The sequence below is a fragment of the Sylvia atricapilla genome, chromosome 15 (genome assembly GCF_009819655.1).
Source record: "Sylvia atricapilla isolate bSylAtr1 chromosome 15, bSylAtr1.pri, whole genome shotgun sequence".
In the NCBI taxonomy this organism is placed as follows: Eukaryota; Metazoa; Chordata; class Aves; order Passeriformes; family Sylviidae; genus Sylvia; species Sylvia atricapilla.
Window position 1 is genome coordinate 8649388 of NC_089154.1, and position 17711 is coordinate 8667098.

The window sequence follows — 17711 nt, forward strand, 5'->3', positions numbered from 1 at the left end:
AAATTGTTTTGTTAGTAAAGATGGGTCGCAGTCTTCCTTCCCCCCATTCCTTGGCCTGATGCTTGGATAACTGCTGGAATAAGGTCAGGGTTTAGCTCTGAGCTGAGTTCTGATGGTTAAGTTGTAGTGGCACTGCCTGAAGACTCTTTACACAAATCTCACAAAGGAGCACACATTTGTGAGGGCTAAAATCACCCTCACAACCCTACAGCAGCTCCAGAAAGGCCTTGAATCTGCCAAATAACCAACAGCAACCTTGGGTTCTTGTCCACAAAGTTTATTACAAAACCATGTACTGCCCCTCTTGTTCAAAAGAGAAAATCCCTGATTTAGTTTCCTGGCTCACGGTGGCTCCACTGCAGTTCTCCAGCTGCTGCTTCCCCTGACCTGCCATGCAGGAATGTCTTCACATTAACTCCGTACAGCAGCTGCTCAAACTTCAGCACTGGGTCACATTAACATGGGAAGAAAACTTATAAAAAACCTCTCTCATTCTAAAACTGGTAAAAGTGAAAATATATCACTTTTAGTAAAAGCGAAACATATCACAGGGAAAGGCCTCGCTGCAGAAAGCTGACCTCTTCCTTGATCTGGAAAAATAAAAGCAGAGAAGGGAAAGATGAATCAGTTTAATTCCTTCCCAGGAAGAGGAAATTAGATGAAGAGCTGGCTCTGTATTCCTGCTCCTGGATGCAGAGCCTTGGCTGCTGCAGCCCTGCACTAAAACTAGATCTGGCTCTGTATCAAGCCTCACTCTTGGAGGTGCCTCATGGCTAAAATAGCACCTGGGCCTGAGAGCCAGTGCCTCAGGGTTGAGGCACTAAAACCAGAACTACAGGCTGCTTTCTGAGAGAGAAAAGCAAAAAGTACAGCCCAGAGCTTCAGATTTATAAAAAGAAAAAATTACCAGATGGCCTGAGTCTGCATTTTGTTATCACCTCCACAGCCCTGCAGCCCCTTCAGCCTTTGCTTTATTAACCCTTGTTGTATTCCTTCATGGGCAAGTATTTTGATAAAATTTTGAGGAAACACTGGCTAAGCCTGGCTTTGTGTAGCACTGGACTGGTTTCAATGACATGGAAGGACATGTCAAGAGGAGCAGGTGAGCAGCCCAGCCTGCTCTGCCCTCACCTGCCTGTGGCAGCACAGGGCACACGCAGCAGGTACCAGCACTCACCTCAGGGCACCATTCGGACATCCACGGAGTCATAAGCTGAAGCTTTCATCTTTTCCAGTGGCTTCCCAAAGAGCTGCCGCAGGGCCACGTAGTCAGGCTTCTCCTCGTACTCCAGTGCCATCACCTGCTCCAGGTAGCTCTCCAGGGCATCTGCAAAGAGGGACTCACGCTGGAGCAGCACAGACACTCCAGCTGCATGGCCATTTCAGGCTGCTTGTCCTGCAGTCAGGTCACCCCATCCCCCCAGGCAGCTGCAGAGAGGAAAACCACACTAAGGCTAATACAAAGCTCAAAGAATCGCAGAATTATACAATAAAATAGAATCACCAATTGGTTTCAGTTGGAAGGGACCTTGAAACCCACCTCCTTCCACCCCCTGCCATGGGCAGGGACACCTTCCACTATCCCAGGTTGCTCCAAGCCCATCCAACCTGGCCTTGGACGCTTTTCAGGCATGGAACAGCCACAGCTTCTCTGAGAAAAAAATGGGATGGGAAGTGACCTCTAGCCCCAGATATTTCATTTCTAAATGCACCAGCACAGCTGTCCCTTCTGCAAGGTTCATGAAAGCAGATTATGGAAAGCAGCCCTTGTCCTTCAGTACAGAAAACAAGGGGTTTGTTCCTAGCCTGCCAGACAGTCCATGCAATGCTTGGTCACCATCACCATTGCAAACCATTCTGGACCAGCACAGAGAAAGTTCTGGCTTCAGGTACTTCAGACAATCCTCCATCCTTGAGTCCTGCTACCACTGAGAGCAAGCCCATACCTGGAATGGATCTCTGCCTGAAGCACAGTCGGAGAAGGCACCTCACATCCTTTCTGTACCTGGAATAATCAGCACAGACTCCTGTCAGGTGAGAAGCAATGGAGCAGGCACCTGGCTTTGACAACAAGGACAAAAAAAATCCCCAAAAGGCTGAATTCAGCTGGCCATGTTCTGGATGCAGCAGAAGCTGGGACTCATCAAACCCCCTGGGGCCAGGCTCAGCCCTGGCTGCGGGATTTACAACATCCCAACAGTGTGTTGTGACCTGGGGACTTCAGTCACAAACACCCCCTTCACAGCTTTCTGCTCAGCGTTTCCCAGAACAGATGATTTATCCTACCTTTCTTTCTGTTCCATCACAGCTTTTACTTTGGTCAGCTCATCAGACCACGGCAAAATGCCACAGAGCCATTTCAGAAGACAGTAGCCCAGAGATTCCAAGTCACTCCGTCGAGATGGTCCTAATGAAAAGCATGAGATATTCACATGTCCCTCATGAAAGGGCAGAAGTAAAGAAATTCAAGAGGTTCATGAGGATGTGCTCTGGGATATCAATACTCCTGGGAGCCTGCTAACTCACAGTTCAGGAATCACCACCCAATCTCTGGAGGAAGATTTCCTAAATACTGTAAAAAGAGCAGTCACATCCCAACCAGGAGGACGGAATTTGGCACAGGCTGACCAGGACAGCATGAAGTCCCCAACCCTGGAGGGATTTAGAAGTCACGTAGATGTGGCACCTAGAAACCTGGGTTAGCAGTGCCTTTGGCAGTGCTGGGTTTACAGCTGGACTCAAATGATCTCAAAGGTCTTTTCCAAGCAAAGTAATTCTATGATTTAAATGCCTTTCCAGCTCTCATTACTTCAAGGTCAGGGCAGAGCGTGCTGCAAATCTGTTTTGGGCAGGGATCCAGTCTGGCTTGAAACAGATCCCTGCTAAGCCAGCATGAAGGGCCCTGTTTTCTATTCCCCACACACGTCTGCTCCAGATGGAGCAGGAACATCCCTGCTGCAGCCACTGAATGACCTGGCAAGTCCCACCACAGCAGCCATCAAGAGGCAGGAGTGAACAGCCCAAATACGAACCTGGTTCCTGGTGCATGTGAATGCCTGGAAAGCAGCAATGCCAGCGGGGAGCCCCAGCTCCAGGGAGCAGCACCACAGGAGCAGCTCCAGCATGTCACAAACCCAGACCCACCTGTGCCCTTGTGGCTGTCCAGGCTGATGAACTCCACTGTGCCCTCGTGAGGGGTCCTGCTGCCCTCGCGCCAAGCCACGTGCTTCCCCCCGGGGCAGTACCGGAATGCAAAGCCATAGCCAGCAAGGGTCACCTGCAGGGCAGCACAGAGCACCCACCTGAGTGCAGAGCAGCCTCCAGTGCTGCCCCATGGCCCCTGCTTGAGCACTGCCCAGCCTGCTCTGCTGCCCTGCCCAAGGCAGGGACCTGGCGGCTGCCTTGTCACAGTCCCACCTCCAGTGCCCTTTCCTGGCAGCACTGCTCCTGTTCCCTACCTGGGTGAGGTCGGATGGGTTCAAATAGATGTTCTCAGCAGTGATGTTCCCATGCACATACTCATTCTCATGAATGTACTCCAGACAGTCTAGCTGAGAATAAACAGGGGAACATATCAGATCCATGCAGGCTCCTGCAGGACCTTGGCTATCACTGAGCTGGACCTTCCCCAGCTCCCTGCAGCCATGTGAAGGAACACTAAAAACACCATGTCTCACAGCCTTCAAGTTCAAAGGTCAGGTTTTCTTCACAGTTTTTTCTTTTTATCCCAAATTTCTTCAAGATGACACAGTGTTCAAAAGATGCTACTGAAGTTTACAGTAGGCTTGAAAGATGCTACTCAAGAGACCCCACCCAAGCCCCTGGAGGAGCCTTAGAACACCTCTGGGAGATCCAGAAGGAAGTTAAAAATCTTTTCTGAAAAAGTCTCTTGGGAAGGATTGGTTCTCCACATACCACACGAATTGCAATCTGAAAAGTCGCCTTCTCCCTCAGTAGGTGCAGGCCATCGCTCAGGACCGACTGAAGAGATCGCCCCAAGTCAGAGAACACCAAAAACCTATAGGAGAAAAGGGCTTTGCACATGGCAGTACCTACCTGGTCTGGAGACCCTGCAACAGACACTTGTCAAGTGATCCACTGGACCCCACTTCAACTCCAAGCCGACCTGGGCAAACACTTCCTTGACTTTTGATAAGAGAAAACTTCTTATAAAGGAGACAGGTGTGCTTGTCATGTGCTGCAGACACACAGCCTGAGTCTCCCCTTTGTACCAAGTGTCAAGGACCAGAATAAGGTGATCCCCTGGCCTGAAGGGCAGCAGCAAAAGCAGTAACTTCACCAGCAACATAAGGACTGAAGGAAACAAAGTAATGAGAGGCAAAGCAGTCAGTAAATGACAGGTGTAGTGCATAAGGTCAGGAACCCAGGGGGGACAATGACAAAAGAACTAGCAGACAGCAAGTGGAGGAGAGGGAAAGCCAAACAAACAAAACAAAAAAGCTCAGACAGCCCAAGAGCTCAGTCACCTCACCTGTAGCTGTCTGCATGCAGTCCAAAGCCAAAGCAGTTGGGGATGCCCAGCAGCGGCACAGAATGCCACTTCTTCCACTTCTCCACTACAAGAGAAGAGGACAGTGCAGCAGATGCTGCTGAGGAGTTCCAGGAGGAAGGAGTTTGGGATGCTCCTCCTCTGAAGGTCTTCTCTGCCCTGGACAGCTGACAGTGGCCTCTCATCCTGACTCTGTCCCCAGAATTCCAGTCTGATGTATGCACTGGCATGTCAATGCATATAGCACTGTAGAGCAAGAATGGAACAGGGAAGATTCTGGGAATACCAGAGCAGGCTATGACAAGGGATTGCTTACACAGCTGGGGAAAACAAGGAGAGGGGGGAGAGAGAGGAGGGAGGACAAGCAGATTTTTACACTTCTCCCAGAAGTGTAAATTTTACATAAATTTTTCCATCCCCCTTGCCTACATTCTCTGGGCAGCTTTGTTCTTGCTCAAGTTTTGGGATCAATGGAGTTGATACCAGAGAGCAGCTGACAGGACTACCCGTGGGAGAGGGACAGGAGAGTGAGCCAAGGTGAGTCAGGCTTCAGGGCTAGACAGCTCCCAGACACATCAAGACAGAGTGAGGAGCCCAAGAAAGCTGTGCTCATACTGCACTGCCCTACAGCACAAAGACTGCTGGGAGAACTGGCACTGACTGAACTCCTCAGCACTCTGGCACTAACCGAGCAGGGCATTAATTTCTCCTAGCCTGGCCTTCCAAGAGATTCACATAACTGATCAGAGAGGAATGCCAGTTATCCTCAGTCCTCACCCTCCCAAGAAGCACCAACCTGTGCCTGCCTTTGCAGCTCGCTGAAAGAAATTCTGTTCATTGTAGATCCTCCCATCTTTGGCATCCTAAAGGGAACAGGAAGGAGCATTATTTCAGCCACACACATCCTGCTGGAAAGGGAAACTTGGGGAAGATTGCTATAAGACCTTCACTACTCATTTTAAAGAAAGCAAAGATCAACTAACAGAGCTGAGAGCAGAGCTTGGGTGTCTTGGTTGCCTATTTAATGCTGCCCCTAACAACCACATAAACTCTAAGCATCAGCACAGAACAGGAGAGGGGCCATCTCAGGTTGGGCCTTTCCAGCAGTCCGTTTAAGCTGTCTGAGGGTTAACAACAGCCGGCAGTGCAGGCACAGCATGGAGAGAGCTCTGGCCCCACAGCTGTTACATGAAAGGGAGCCAGAGGTGACCTTGTTAGCCACAGCAAAGATGAGGGCATTTCTACAAACACACAAGTCTCAACAGAGAGCTGTAACATTTATTCTAGCTGTCAGAAAATGAGAGAAAAAAGTCTGTATTAGTAACATTTGAGGTATTACTGTCATTGACTGACCTCAACTGCACACAGTTCACACTCAGAATGTCTGTGTTTGCCTACACTCACATATCTATTCAACAGTAACTCAGGACAGCTGCTGTTGTGTGTGGGAGAAAGCAGCAGTGTAATATCCTACCTGGTCTGATACAAAACCGGTGTCAAAGATAGCTGGAGGAACAGCAGGCTGCAGACAACACAGACCATGTCCCTCAATCTGCATCTTGCCTGTGAGCCCACCTGGGCCATCAAACTCCAGAGCCAAAATGCTCTCATGTGGCATATCACACTCCATAGTGCTCAGCAGACCACCAAGCAGCCAAAGCATACAAAACAGAGAAGTTGGGAGTGTTGCCTACAAAAGTGATTAGTTTCCCACCTACTGGTTCTAGTTTTGTGGCACTTAGCAGATTTTTCTCATCCACACTGTATTCCTTCTCAATCCTCTTACAGGTCTCCTCTGACAAAAATCAGCAGGATTATCCAAGTGCTTGCAAGAGCCCCACAGAGCCATCAGTCAGCACTGGCCCTCCTACAGACCAGCAAGAGCCAGAATAGACAAGAAAACACTCTTTCAGCTCTGGTTTGTGAGCTACTGAAAATCAATTAATTGAATTTCCACCACAGAACAGCTGTTACTGGAAAGAGCATATTTCTGGAGAACCCAAGATACTGACAAGTACCTGGAAAGCTGGCTTGGAACTCCAACTATAATTCCTATTTGATTTCAAAGTATGCTCTGGCTTTACACAGTGTCTCCATGCTGGCTCTCACAGTCTCAGCACAGCACCAAATTCCAACCTCTCCAGTTTCCCCAGACTTCAGCAAGGTGTGCGCACACCTGCCAGAGGAGAAAAGTTGGTCTGACATTCCTGAATTAAGATCACATCACACCATCAAGTTCAGTTCTGCAGGTTTCTGAGCCTGGTCAATCAAAGCCGCAGCCTTCCGATTATGGCTTCAGGGGTTTTTTTTAAACCTCATATGCATTTGCTTCACACTTTTAGCAGAAAAGCCAACCAAAATTCCAGCACAACATCCTCAGGAGGTTAGATCCATCTCCTAAGTTAACAGGGACTTCTCTGACCACTCTCTCCAAATTCCTCAGATACTCTCAGCCAAACAGGTCAGGACACGGTACTCTATGCACTATTTGTTACCCAAACAGATCAAAACTCACAAGTTTGAGGGAGTAGCTTTGCTTTTGAGGACAGGTTCCAGATGCTGACTGTGCTGTGGAAGGATGGAACAGATGCTGTTACAGGAGCATGGAAAAGAGGTTGAGCATCATTAAATGCAGCCTGTGCAGCTGGATTAACTCATCCTCTGCTTCCTTCCCTTGAGCTTTGCAAAGCAACCTCTGTGAAAGCACCTTCCCAGATCACTACAAAATAATTCTTACCTTGCTCCAGGAACTCAGCCCCCTGACATGCTGTGAGTGCAGTTCCATTTAAGTCACAGAGGCATCTGGGCATGGCTACAGTATGGGGGGGGGGGAGTGGGCTTTGAGGAGTTTGTAAAGAATAGATCATTAGCAGAATCTCAAAGGCATCCTCAAATTCATTTACTGAGCACTCCCTCCAGCTCACTCCATGGTTTGAAAAGTCTGTAAGGGATCCAAGTCCTTCTGCTCTGTATTGACATTAGAGTGGTATGTGGCTTCCATTCTCCAAAAGGATTTGCACCCATGACTTGGCCGCAGTGCAGTTCCTCTTCTCTTGCTCTTAGACCAAGTGCTGTCCACAGGTAACCCGCTCCTCATCACCTAAACCTACTTCTATAAAAGCACCCTCCACTATTGATTTTCCTTTTTATCACATTTTTTTAAAAACATAGGTGGATGTTCACACTTTGTTATGCAACAGCTTGAACAATGAAAAAGAAAGTAAAGCCAAACATCAGGCAAAACTTGGTAACAGGAAAAGTCCTCCAGGAGAGTTTCCAAATTAACAAGAGAGAAGATCAAAAACTCCCCTTTGGAAGTTTACAACTAGACTGAAAAGATCAGCTCTTACTAAATGGCTGAGATGCAGCCTGTGTGGTGTAGTTCTTTTCTTTGGCCCAAAACAGGATGAGAACTGACATTTAGTGGGTACTGACACCACTTACAGCACAGGAACTCCTGTACAGTGCCAGCAAATAATTTTAGGACCTAAAAGAACAGAAACAGGAAGTGCGGCCCCAACAATGGAAACTCCATAACAACAGAGCAGCCTGCCCTCGGCTTGATATTATGCTGGTGGCAGAGTGGCTGACAGGCAGATAGATGCCCAGTGAGGAACGGCTGAAGTTGTGCCAGGGGAGGTTTAGACTCAGTATCAAGAAAATGTTCTTCCCCCAGAGGGTGCTGGCACTGCCCAGGCTCCCCAGGGAATGGGCACAGCCCCGAGGCTGCCAGAGCTCCAGGAGTGTTTGGACACAATTCCCACGGATGCCCAGGGTGGGATTGTTGGGGTGTCTGCAGGGCCAGGGCTTGGACTCCAGGGTACTTGTGGATCCCTTACAGCCCAGAATATTGTATGAATGACGGATCCTGGAGCCTGTGGGTCACTGCCAGCCCGGCGGACAGGGCAGTGTCACCCACTCCGCGGGCTCTGGGGGTTTCGGGATGTCCCTACAGTCCTCGCCGAACCCAGAGCCGAGGACCCTCCCCACCGCCCCTCGCCTCCCCGACCCCTCCGCCCTTCCCGGGCCCCGCAGCACCTTCGTACACAAGCCCGCAGCCGCCCTGTTCCAGCAGCCGCACCAGCCTCCACCGCCGCCCTCCCTGGTCCGTCAGCACCGTGTCCGCCGGCAGCGGCGCGGCCGGGCCCGGCCGGGACTTGCGGGGCGAGCGGGGCGAGCAGGGGCCCAGCCGGGCCGCGGCCGCCCGCGGGGAGGGGGCGGCGGCGGGGCCGGGGGCCGCCGGCGGGCTCGGTGCCGGCGCCGCGGGCTCGGTGTGCTCCTCGGGCGGCGCGGGCAGCCTCCCGCCGCAGGCCGGGCAGAAGCGGAACGCGGGCTCCACGGCGAGCCCGCACTGCGGGCAGTACCGGCTGGGCCTGCGGGACACAGCGTCAGAGCCCGTCCGCCGCCCCGCTCCCGCCGCCCCGCTCCCGCAGCCCCCAGCACCTTGCGGCGCCGCCGGACGGCTCCGCCCGCGGCCGCTCCGGGGTCTGTGTCCCGGCCCTCGCCCCGCGCCGCCCGCGAACCCTCCTCTCCGCCATGGCCCCGCCGAGCACCGCGGGCCGCCCGCCGCGCCGCCACCGCGCATGCGCCCGCCCGCCCGCGCCTCGGCTGCCGGGACAGCGGGACTGCCGCGGAGGGGCGGCGGCTGAGGGGGCGCGGGGTGCCCAGGGGAACACCGGGGCTGTGAGGGGACATCGGCATCTGAGGGGACACGGCGGCTTCTGAGGGGACACCGGGGATGTGAGGGGGCACCGGGGCTCACGGCGGTCCCGCGGCCTCCCCATGGTCCGGCCGGGCAGGGACACGGGCGGTCAGACCTCCCCGGTGGGGGCCGGGGGAGACTCGGGATCCTCTCAGGCTGTGCTTCCAGCACTGTCTTCTGGGGCGGAGTGTTTCCAGAGTACTTCATCAAAGACACCAGGAAACTACTCAGAATCTACTCAGAAAGGACTCTGGGTGTGGGACTGCGGAACAGGTGCTCACAGGGTAATGAGCGCAGGAGTGAATGTGCGGCACAGGGCTGTGTATTCAGCATACGGCACCCGTGTGTCCCATCCCTTGTGTACATTCTGCACCTCAAGCACACACCGTTTCCATAAGGTGACGTGTATGTGGACTTAAACCTTTCCCATCTGCTGGGCTGAGGCCAGGGTTTGGCGGGCGAAGGTGCCTGGCCCCCGAGCCCTCACAGCAATGGGTGTCAGAGGCAGGCGAGGTGGGGACAGCAGGGACCTGGTTCTTGTCCCACAGAACATGTAAAGATGTTTTTCAAAGTCCATCCCAGTGTGCCATGGAACGCCACTCACTGGGGGCGAGCAGGAGCGAAGCAGATCTGGAAGGTGACTGACCACTGCATGAAGAGCTGAGCGGAGCAGCCGCTCCCCACCAAAGCTTAGCGTGAAGCAGGAGCGAGCTCCGTGTGCCAATGGTGGAAGGCAGCATGAAATAACCCCCGGGGCATGAATCCCCTGACTGAGCCCACCACGGGGCTGCAGGGCTTGGAAGAAGCATTTCTAGATAAGAGTGTCCTGCACAGACCTCGTCCTGCCACAGGATGGTTGCCACTTCTCAATCACTCCAAACGCCAGGGCGTGTTCCTGCATTCACTAAGCACACAAAAAGTCTCAGCAAAGCCAGAACTCTGCCAAATGACTCTGGGAAGCTTGGCATGTGTTTGAATCGGTTTCTGCAGCCTGTTGCTATGATTTTTTCAAACCACCTGGACACTGTCAGGAGCGACAGGGCAGGCTGGAGGGATTCTTCCATTTCTGCTCACCACAGCCACCAGGACACTGCACTCCACAATCACTCTGTTACTTCCCCTGGCATTGCAGGCAGCAGCAGGACATTGAATTGCCTCACCTCCACTGCCAGCCCCCTGCACAACCACTTCAGTTCCAGCTCTTCCCACATCGCATGCAGGTACAGCCTCAATTCCTTTGTTAACTGAAGCATCCCTTCAGAATTCTGACAGAAAAGAAGCAGCCCTTTATTAGTTTTGTTTGAATTTACCTTAACAGGCTGGTGGGTGGTGTTTTGTGTCCCCTAGTTCCTGAATCAAGATCATTGTCCCCAAGCCTCTCTCGGTGACCAGTGACTTAGTTGGGAATACCTTGGTTCAGCAGATTTATGAAGTCTTCCAATTACAGTTTTAATTTTTTTAAACTTTCTTAAGCTGTTAATTCTTGATCATAGCTCTATAATTTCGTTGGTGGTTGCCTAGTGAACAGTGAGCACGACCTGATTATACCCAGTTTGGGGTGAGAAGAATCCATGCAGTAAACAGAAATACAGAATCCTTTAAGAAGTCAGACCCATAAACACAAGAAAAACTGGAAAAACAGAGTGATAGGGGAAGGCAGACAGAAAATAGTGGGAAAAGGAATTCTTTATTTGTTTAAGATTATTAAGAGCCACCAGCCCAGCATCAGAGAAGAGAAACCTCCATCCATACTTAGTGCTGTATTGAAAGTGATAATTAGCAATAAAAAAGAAACCCATAATACATAGATGAAAAGGGGAATAATTAACAAATTTTTCAAGTTCATAACTGGTAATTTGCATCAACATGCCAATCTGGGTGCCTACAGTCACTCCATTAGGGATTGCGTCTGCAGCAGTGCACCTTTTGCCTGGTCTCAGCAGGAATTTGCTCCCTCTTTCCTACCTCGAGCACTGAAAACCAGTCTGGATTTTGGGCTGCAGAAGGCTCAGGCTCCTGGAGAGCCTCTGGAGAGCATGACAGAGCAGATCTCGAGGTCAAGCTTTGGTTCTTTGAACCTTTCAGCTCTCAAGTCCTTGGGTGAGGTGCCAGGGCTTCATCACGCTCACAGGGAAGGCTTTACCTCTGGATGATTCCCTGTTGCACTGCTCACCCATCTCACTCATTAGTTGTCATTTAAAACCCCTCCCAGGGTTTCATTTCGAGAGTTTGCACCCCAGTTTTGTTTTCCCTTAGCCAGAGCTCATCTCTCCTGGAGATGCTCCCTCTAACCCCCAAGTTTCTATGGTTTATCTGTAAGCTGAAATTCCACACCCCATAGGCAGCAAGCTGCAGCACTGCCTGCCCTGTTCCAGCCTCCTCTAAAGCAGTGGGTTGGGTGAATTTTTAACTCTCCCTTGCTCTCTGAAGAGGAAAAACTCAATTTTTAGGAGAAGACCTGTCTTCCTGTGACCTTTGTGTGTTGAAGATGGTCTGACAGAGTCACAGAATATCCTGAGTTGGAAGGGACCCACAAGGATCATTGAGTCCCACTCTAAGTCTGTGCTGCTGTGCCCTCTGGGAAAGTGCAGACAGCTGGGGTGGCAACAGAAAGATCCCTGTGTCCCCCTTGCAGGAGTTTCCTTGGTACCAGCTCAGTTATGTCTCCCTTATCTCACCCCTGGCTTTACAGCACACTGCCAGCAGCCCAAACACGTGACTTATCGGATTTAGGTGCTGGCAGAGATCTTTGAGCTTGACAGAATGCCCAAAGCTGCCAGTTCTTCAACCTCTTAATGAAATGAGGCTGTTCCTTTTTATTTACACGCCTCTTGCATCCTGAAGTGCTGCCTCTTGAGAAGCCATGCTAGAGTCCTGGGAGAGGCCTTGGAACCCTTTCAGCTCCAAATTGCCAGGTCCAATCCAGCAGCTGTCAGAGGTCCTGGCTGTTGGCACACCTGTGGGAAGTGGCCCTGGGGACACCAGCTGCCTCTCTGGGTTGAAGGGACAACCAGGCTGCCTTTGGGCAGTGCAGGCAGAGCCTGCCCATGTGTCCCAGGCTGTGCTGCTTCTGCAGCTCCCACCACAGCAGGAGGCTCCCTCAGGCACAGAGGAGCAATGGTAGCTGAAATTCCCAGCCACATTTCCTCCATGCTGGTGATGCACCAGGATCTGTCAAGGGCCTGGAGTTCTGTTATCCTCAGCAGGGACACGGGGACAGAGCAGGGACACCCTGGGCCCACTTTGCTGGAGGCTGGTGTGGGCAGAAAATGTGCCAGCTTCCTGCAGAACACTGCCAGGGAAATGACACTTGAGGAGAGCAGGGATTAGGAAGAGCAGCAGGTATTCTGGAAAGCTTCCTCCCATACCATTCTTCCCAGCTCATGGAGATTTTCCTGTGTCTGAGCATTCTAAGAGGAGTCTGTTTCACTGTGCATCTTCCCAGCACTTAAAGGGCAAAGTGATACACCAGGAGACTCCAACTTGGCAGCCAAGACTGGGGGGCTGCAGGCTGGGATGCCTTGGGATGAAAGGGAATAGGAAATCCACCCTGGGGAAAAGAAGCCAAAGAGATCTGGTCCTTGGCAAGTCTGGGGAAACAAGAGAAAGTGTTGGATCCACTCACACATATTAGTGGGAACCACCATCCTGGCATTTTACTCCTGGACGATGGCACTGCAGGGTAAAAAATGTCAGGGCTGCACGGCAGCACTGCAGCAAAGTTAAGGATGGGAAGAAATGAGGACAAGATGAAAAACGCTCTCAACAGAAGTTGGTGTGTCTGTCCCTGCCCCACAGCTCCCAAAATGTGTCCAAGGAAGCCCTCACTGCATGGCCCTGAGCCACCAGCTGCTCTGGAGGAAGGTGCCACTGGGCATCATGGGGTGTATGCCCTGCTCACATTCCTTCCTCCCTTACAGGGAGCAGCAGGAGGCTGGGATGGAGGGCAAGGAGCAATGCAGATGTGGTCACACGAGCACAGTGGTAGTGAATCCCAGCCAAAATCCTTGCCTAGATACTGCCCAGGGTGGCATGGCTGTGGGGAGAGCAGAGGAACTGAATGAGGAATTACTTAACCAAGTCCCTATTCCCAACGTCTGCATTTGGCTGCTGGCTGAGAGATGAGGGGCCAAAGCACCCTGTGCCAAGCCCACACTGGCATAGCTGGCCTGGGGACTTGGCCTGGGGACTCACTGGTACAGCCCTCCCCCCCAGCACCCCTGCCAACCTGTCCTGTATTTCAGGTGTTGTTTGGATGGGGAAGGCGAGGTCCTTGATGTCCTTGATGGACAGAGATAAGATGGTTTTCTGAGCACCTTAAACCCTGAAACCATGTATGGGGTGAGCAGGGCTGGGGTTTCTGAACCCCAGATGGTCTGAAGCAGCAGGATGGAAGACCCCACTGCCACTGACAGGATGGTCCCTGTCGCTGTCCCTTGGGAATAACCCCATGGGTGATGGGGGTGACAACAACCAACACGTAAAGGTGGTGAACAGCTTGAGCCATGATCTCAGGGACACAGATGCCAGCAGTAAGTGGCAGGAGCAGGGCTGACAAGTTTGGCACAGGCTGATGTGAGAGGCCAGAGAGGGACATCCCCAGGCAACTGCTTCCCCACTACCTAATCCCTGATGTCCCTCCTGCCTCCTCTTTGCTTGATCCCCACTGCTTGATTCCTCTCTGCCTGATCCTGCCTTTTCTGGATTTCTCCCGTGTTCCTGCTGAGTCTCCTGCACACTCCCAGCCTTGGGTGTGAGCTGAGTCACTGCAATGCCACTGCACCTCATTGCAACATCTCCCGTCTTCTGTTCCAGGCACCATGAGGAGCCTGTAAATACTTTCTTTGGCAAGATTTTTGTTTTGATCTAATGGCTAAGCTTCCTTCAAAGGTAGGCATGGAGAGGCACTGTGTGAGGCAACAGGGAAGGTCACAGGGAGAAGTGAGGCAGCTGTAATTGGGGAGGATCAAACCCAGGCTTGAGCAGGGGTGTGGACAGGTTGCTCAGCGCGGGCTGGCATGACACCAGCGTGTCACCACAGGCAATGACTGTCCCAGATACTCCCGAGGCCCACAGTTACCTGTAACTACTTAGCTGGCTGCTGGCATCACCTGAGACAGTGCCAGGGGCCCTGTGATGATGCAGATGCTGGGCAAGGCCACACCATTCCCAAGGTGGCCACAGCAGGATGCCGTGCAGAAGGGTGACACATGATGGGGAAAGGCAAACAGGGAGAGGACCTCAGCCAGGCCATGCTTGGAGGGAAGGCACGTGCCATCCCCACGCCTGGCCAACTTGCATCATCTGCATCTCAAAATGCTCGTGTGGCTCTGCTGAGGGATAACAACTCTGAGCCAGGCAGCTCTGAGCACTGTAATGAGCTTTGCTGTGTGCTGCTAAGGACATGAGTGTGAGCGGGGAAGCTTTGCTGTGGTCTGGTGGCTGCTCAGTCACCCATGGCAGACAGCTTCAGTTCCTCTGGTGTCTGTGGAGCCCGTCAAAGGAGGGCAGGAACAGGGCTCCCAGCTGCAGCTCTAGGTCCAGGCCTCTCCCAGTGCAGCCCAGTGGGAGATGGGATCTGGGCACAGACCAGACAGTCAGAACATCAACTGCAAGCACCCCATCCTGGGCCAGACCTGCAGCTGTGAGTTGCTTCAAGTGCCCCAGGGAGCCAAAATTTAGCTTTGGCCATCGCTGGGATCAAAGGCACCAAGGTGGAGAGTGGGGTCTCCCAGCTCAGGGGGTCCTGGCAGTGCAGTCACAAGTGTCACTCTCTGTTTGTACAGGTCTCATCTTAACACCAATGCTGCTGATTCCTGCTCCCATACCCAGACACCTTTACCCTTGCCCTGGTTCTCAGTTCATTTCCTCCTCTCCCAGGGCCAGCCAGGGTCCAAGCAAGCAGCTACAAAAATCCAAAGATCAGAGAGGAACACAGTTTCCAAAGCAGTCATACTCAAAAGCTATCATTGTGGCATTCAGCTACATGGAGACCCCCAAAAATTATAGAATCGTTTAAGTTGAAAAAGCTCTCTAAGATCAAGTCCAGCTGTTCTTCCAGCACTGCCAAGGCCACCACTAAAACATGTCCCCAAGTGCCACATCTGCATGATTTTTGAGCACTTTCAGGGACTCCACACTTCTCTCAGCAGCCTGTTCTGATGCTCTTTATCATGTGGAAAAGGCAGTGGCTGTGTCTGGGGGCTGCCCTGCTTCCTGCCTGTCATGTCCTGGGGCAGGCTGGGATCACTGGGGTACCCCACATCCCCCCCAACGCTCACAGCACCAGACAGGTGTCCAAGGTGTCCCTTGTTCAGTAGGGCTGCCTCGAGCCACGGCTGTCCTTGTCTCCATTGCAGTCTCCTTTCCCCACCCTTCACTTCTTCCTCCCTCTCCCCATACTAGGCAAACTTTCCCCACTTTGGTGTTCACAGCACTAGCAGCACTTCTCCTGCCAACCTGGCAGCCAGCAGGCAGGGCAGCCAGACTGTGCACAGTCTCGCAGCAACTGTGACCCCAACTCCACCGCCGGCACTTTCATCCTTATCTGGAAATTCCACCTGACCCCAGGAGTGGCCCGGGAGCACTGCATTCCCACACACGGGGGCTGGCACCTGCTTCTAAAAACCAGGGCACCAGGGCAGGGCCTGCTGTGGAGTGCTGCTGTTAGGGACTGGGGTGGACAGACAAACTGACACTGGGAACCAGCAGGGCTGCTCACAGCCACTGCTCCCCCACCCCAGTGCGTGTGAGCTCCTGTCGCACACACACGCGACAGCCCCTACACACACACGCAGAGCCCTACAACACTCGGGTGTCCAAGTGGTCACATGTGAATGTGTGTGTCCCACACCTGGCACACGTGCAATGCCCGGTCCATGCGCGCACAGCGCCGCAATGCCCAGGTGTACACTCACACAGTGCCATGGCTGCACGCTTACAGCTGGCACACGCAATGCCTGCGACACACACAAGTGCACAGTGCCCTCTGCACACACACACCGCTGCATGCAGTGGCCAGGGGGGTGTGTGCACACGCTGAGATTTCACACCCAGAGGGATGTGAACACACACATCCCTCACAGACAGGTTCACAGTAATACACACACGACGTGCACACACAGGCACGCACACACTGACACACATGAACGCACACAGCGGCACAGAGGTGTGCACACACACACACACACGTGTGTATGCACAGATGCACACACGCAGCCGTACACACACATTTCCTCACCCTCCCACGGTCCCGCCTCCTCCGGGCGCGTGCGCGGTGCCGCGGGCCCGCGGCGGGAGCGGGCGGGGCCGGACGGAGCCGCAGCCGGAGCCGGAGCCGGAGCCGCCGGGCCCGGTGAGTGAGCAGGGGGCGGTGGGCGCCGGCACCGGCACCGGCACGGGGGGCGATGGGCGCCGGGGGGTGATGAGCACCGGCGGGGGATGGCAGCAGGAGCGGGGGTTCGGGCGGGGCAGGGGATGCGTGGGGCCGCGGCCTCTCGGCCGGTCGGCGGGGCGGCCCCGCCCGGAGCTGCGGCAGCGCCGGGGCCCTTGGGGCCAGCTCCTCCAGCTGCCGCCTCCGCGCTCCGGCGCGGCTCGGGCTCGATGCCGGCCGTGGCTCCTGTGCGGGCTGGCGCGGGTCGCGGCCCCGGAGGCTGCGGTGGATGGAGGCGGCGCGGGCTCCGCGGGGATGCTCGGCCGCGGTCCGGCGCTCCCGGGGCCGCGCCTGCCTGGGACCCGCCGGCATCCCGGGGGACATCGGGCCACCCCTCCCTGCCGGGGAACTAACACACGGGGCTGCGGGCACCGAGGGGGCGTCTGCCGACCCCTCTGCCCCCGGTGCCCTGGCTCGGGATGAGAAAGTCTCTTATGCCAAGACCGACCTTGATGGGCTGGAGCGTGTCCAGGGAAGGGAACGGAGCTGGGGAAGGGTCCGGAGCGCAGCTCTAGTGAGGAACAGCTGAGGGAGCTGGGGAATCTCAGCCTGGAGATAAGGAGGCTCAGGAGGGACCTTCTCAGTCCACAACTCCCTGACAGGAGGGTGCAGCCAGGTGGGGGTCTGACTGCTCCATGGGAACAAGTGGCGGAACAAGAGAAGACAGCTTCAGGTTATGCCGGGACAGGTTTAGGTTGGATATTGGGAAAATTTCTTCATGGAAAAGGTGGTCAGACACTGGAACAGGCTGCCCAGGGCAGTGGTGGAGTCCCCATCCCTGGAAGTGTTCAAGTAGAAGCAGAAGGGATATCCCTGTCCTCTGCTCACAGCTGCCCGGGTGGCCTGTCTTGCCCAGCCCCTGGGCCACTGCAGGGCAGGAGCAGGGTTGTACAAGGGTTAATGAAAAATCCATGTGTTAAGCTACAGACCTTGTTCTTGCTAGATTCATGAAGCCAGTGAGTTTGCAGAGCTTCCCATTTCACAGGCAACTGCAAACTCACTGGGCAAACCAGTGGTGTTTTTAAGGCAAAGGCGTTGGCCAGCTCTTGCAGCAGCTCTGTCCCCCC

At 53.8% G+C, this 17711-nt stretch overlaps 2 protein-coding genes across 2 annotated transcripts in view; one reads left to right on the forward strand and one right to left on the reverse strand.

The window, feature by feature from the left end:
- Positions 1-263: 263 nt before the first annotated feature.
- VRK3 (VRK serine/threonine kinase 3) lies at positions 264-9066 on the reverse strand. Its single transcript, XM_066330031.1, has 12 exons — positions 8954-9066; positions 8549-8883; positions 7026-7078; positions 5307-5373; positions 4493-4577; positions 3916-4018; positions 3459-3551; positions 3145-3277; positions 2287-2407; positions 1947-2005; positions 1178-1327; positions 264-590 (listed from the first exon to the last, which is right to left on the reverse strand). Exons 1-11 carry the CDS (start codon positions 9046-9048, stop codon positions 1179-1181), a joined length of 1293 nt encoding a protein of 430 aa, XP_066186128.1. The 5' UTR covers positions 9049-9066; the 3' UTR covers positions 264-590; position 1178.
- Positions 9067-16516: 7450 nt separating this feature from the next.
- The window catches only part of ABCA3 (ATP binding cassette subfamily A member 3), a 32071-nt gene continuing 30876 nt past the window's right edge, over positions 16517-17711 (forward strand). The window contains exon 1 of the mRNA XM_066330007.1: positions 16517-16566. The gene's annotated coding sequence lies outside the window, so the exon portion shown is untranslated. The remainder of the gene's footprint in view (positions 16567-17711) is intronic.

What these genes read in the sequence shown, in the direction of transcription:
- VRK3 (XM_066330031.1), bottom strand. Translation starts at nt 9,048, where the DNA reads ATGGCGGAGAGGAGGGTTCGCGGGCGGCGCGGGGCGAGGGCCGGGACA. An exon ending in CCGTCCGGCGGCGCCGCAAG is followed by an intron (nt 8,884 to 8,953) that starts GTGCTGGGGGCT and finishes TGTGTCCCGCAG; the next exon opens with GCCCAGCCGGTACTGCCCGC. An exon ending in AGCTGCAAAGGCAGGCACAG is followed by an intron (nt 4,578 to 5,306) that starts GTTGGTGCTTCT and finishes CTTCTCTTGTAG; the next exon opens with TGGAGAAGTGGAAGAAGTGG.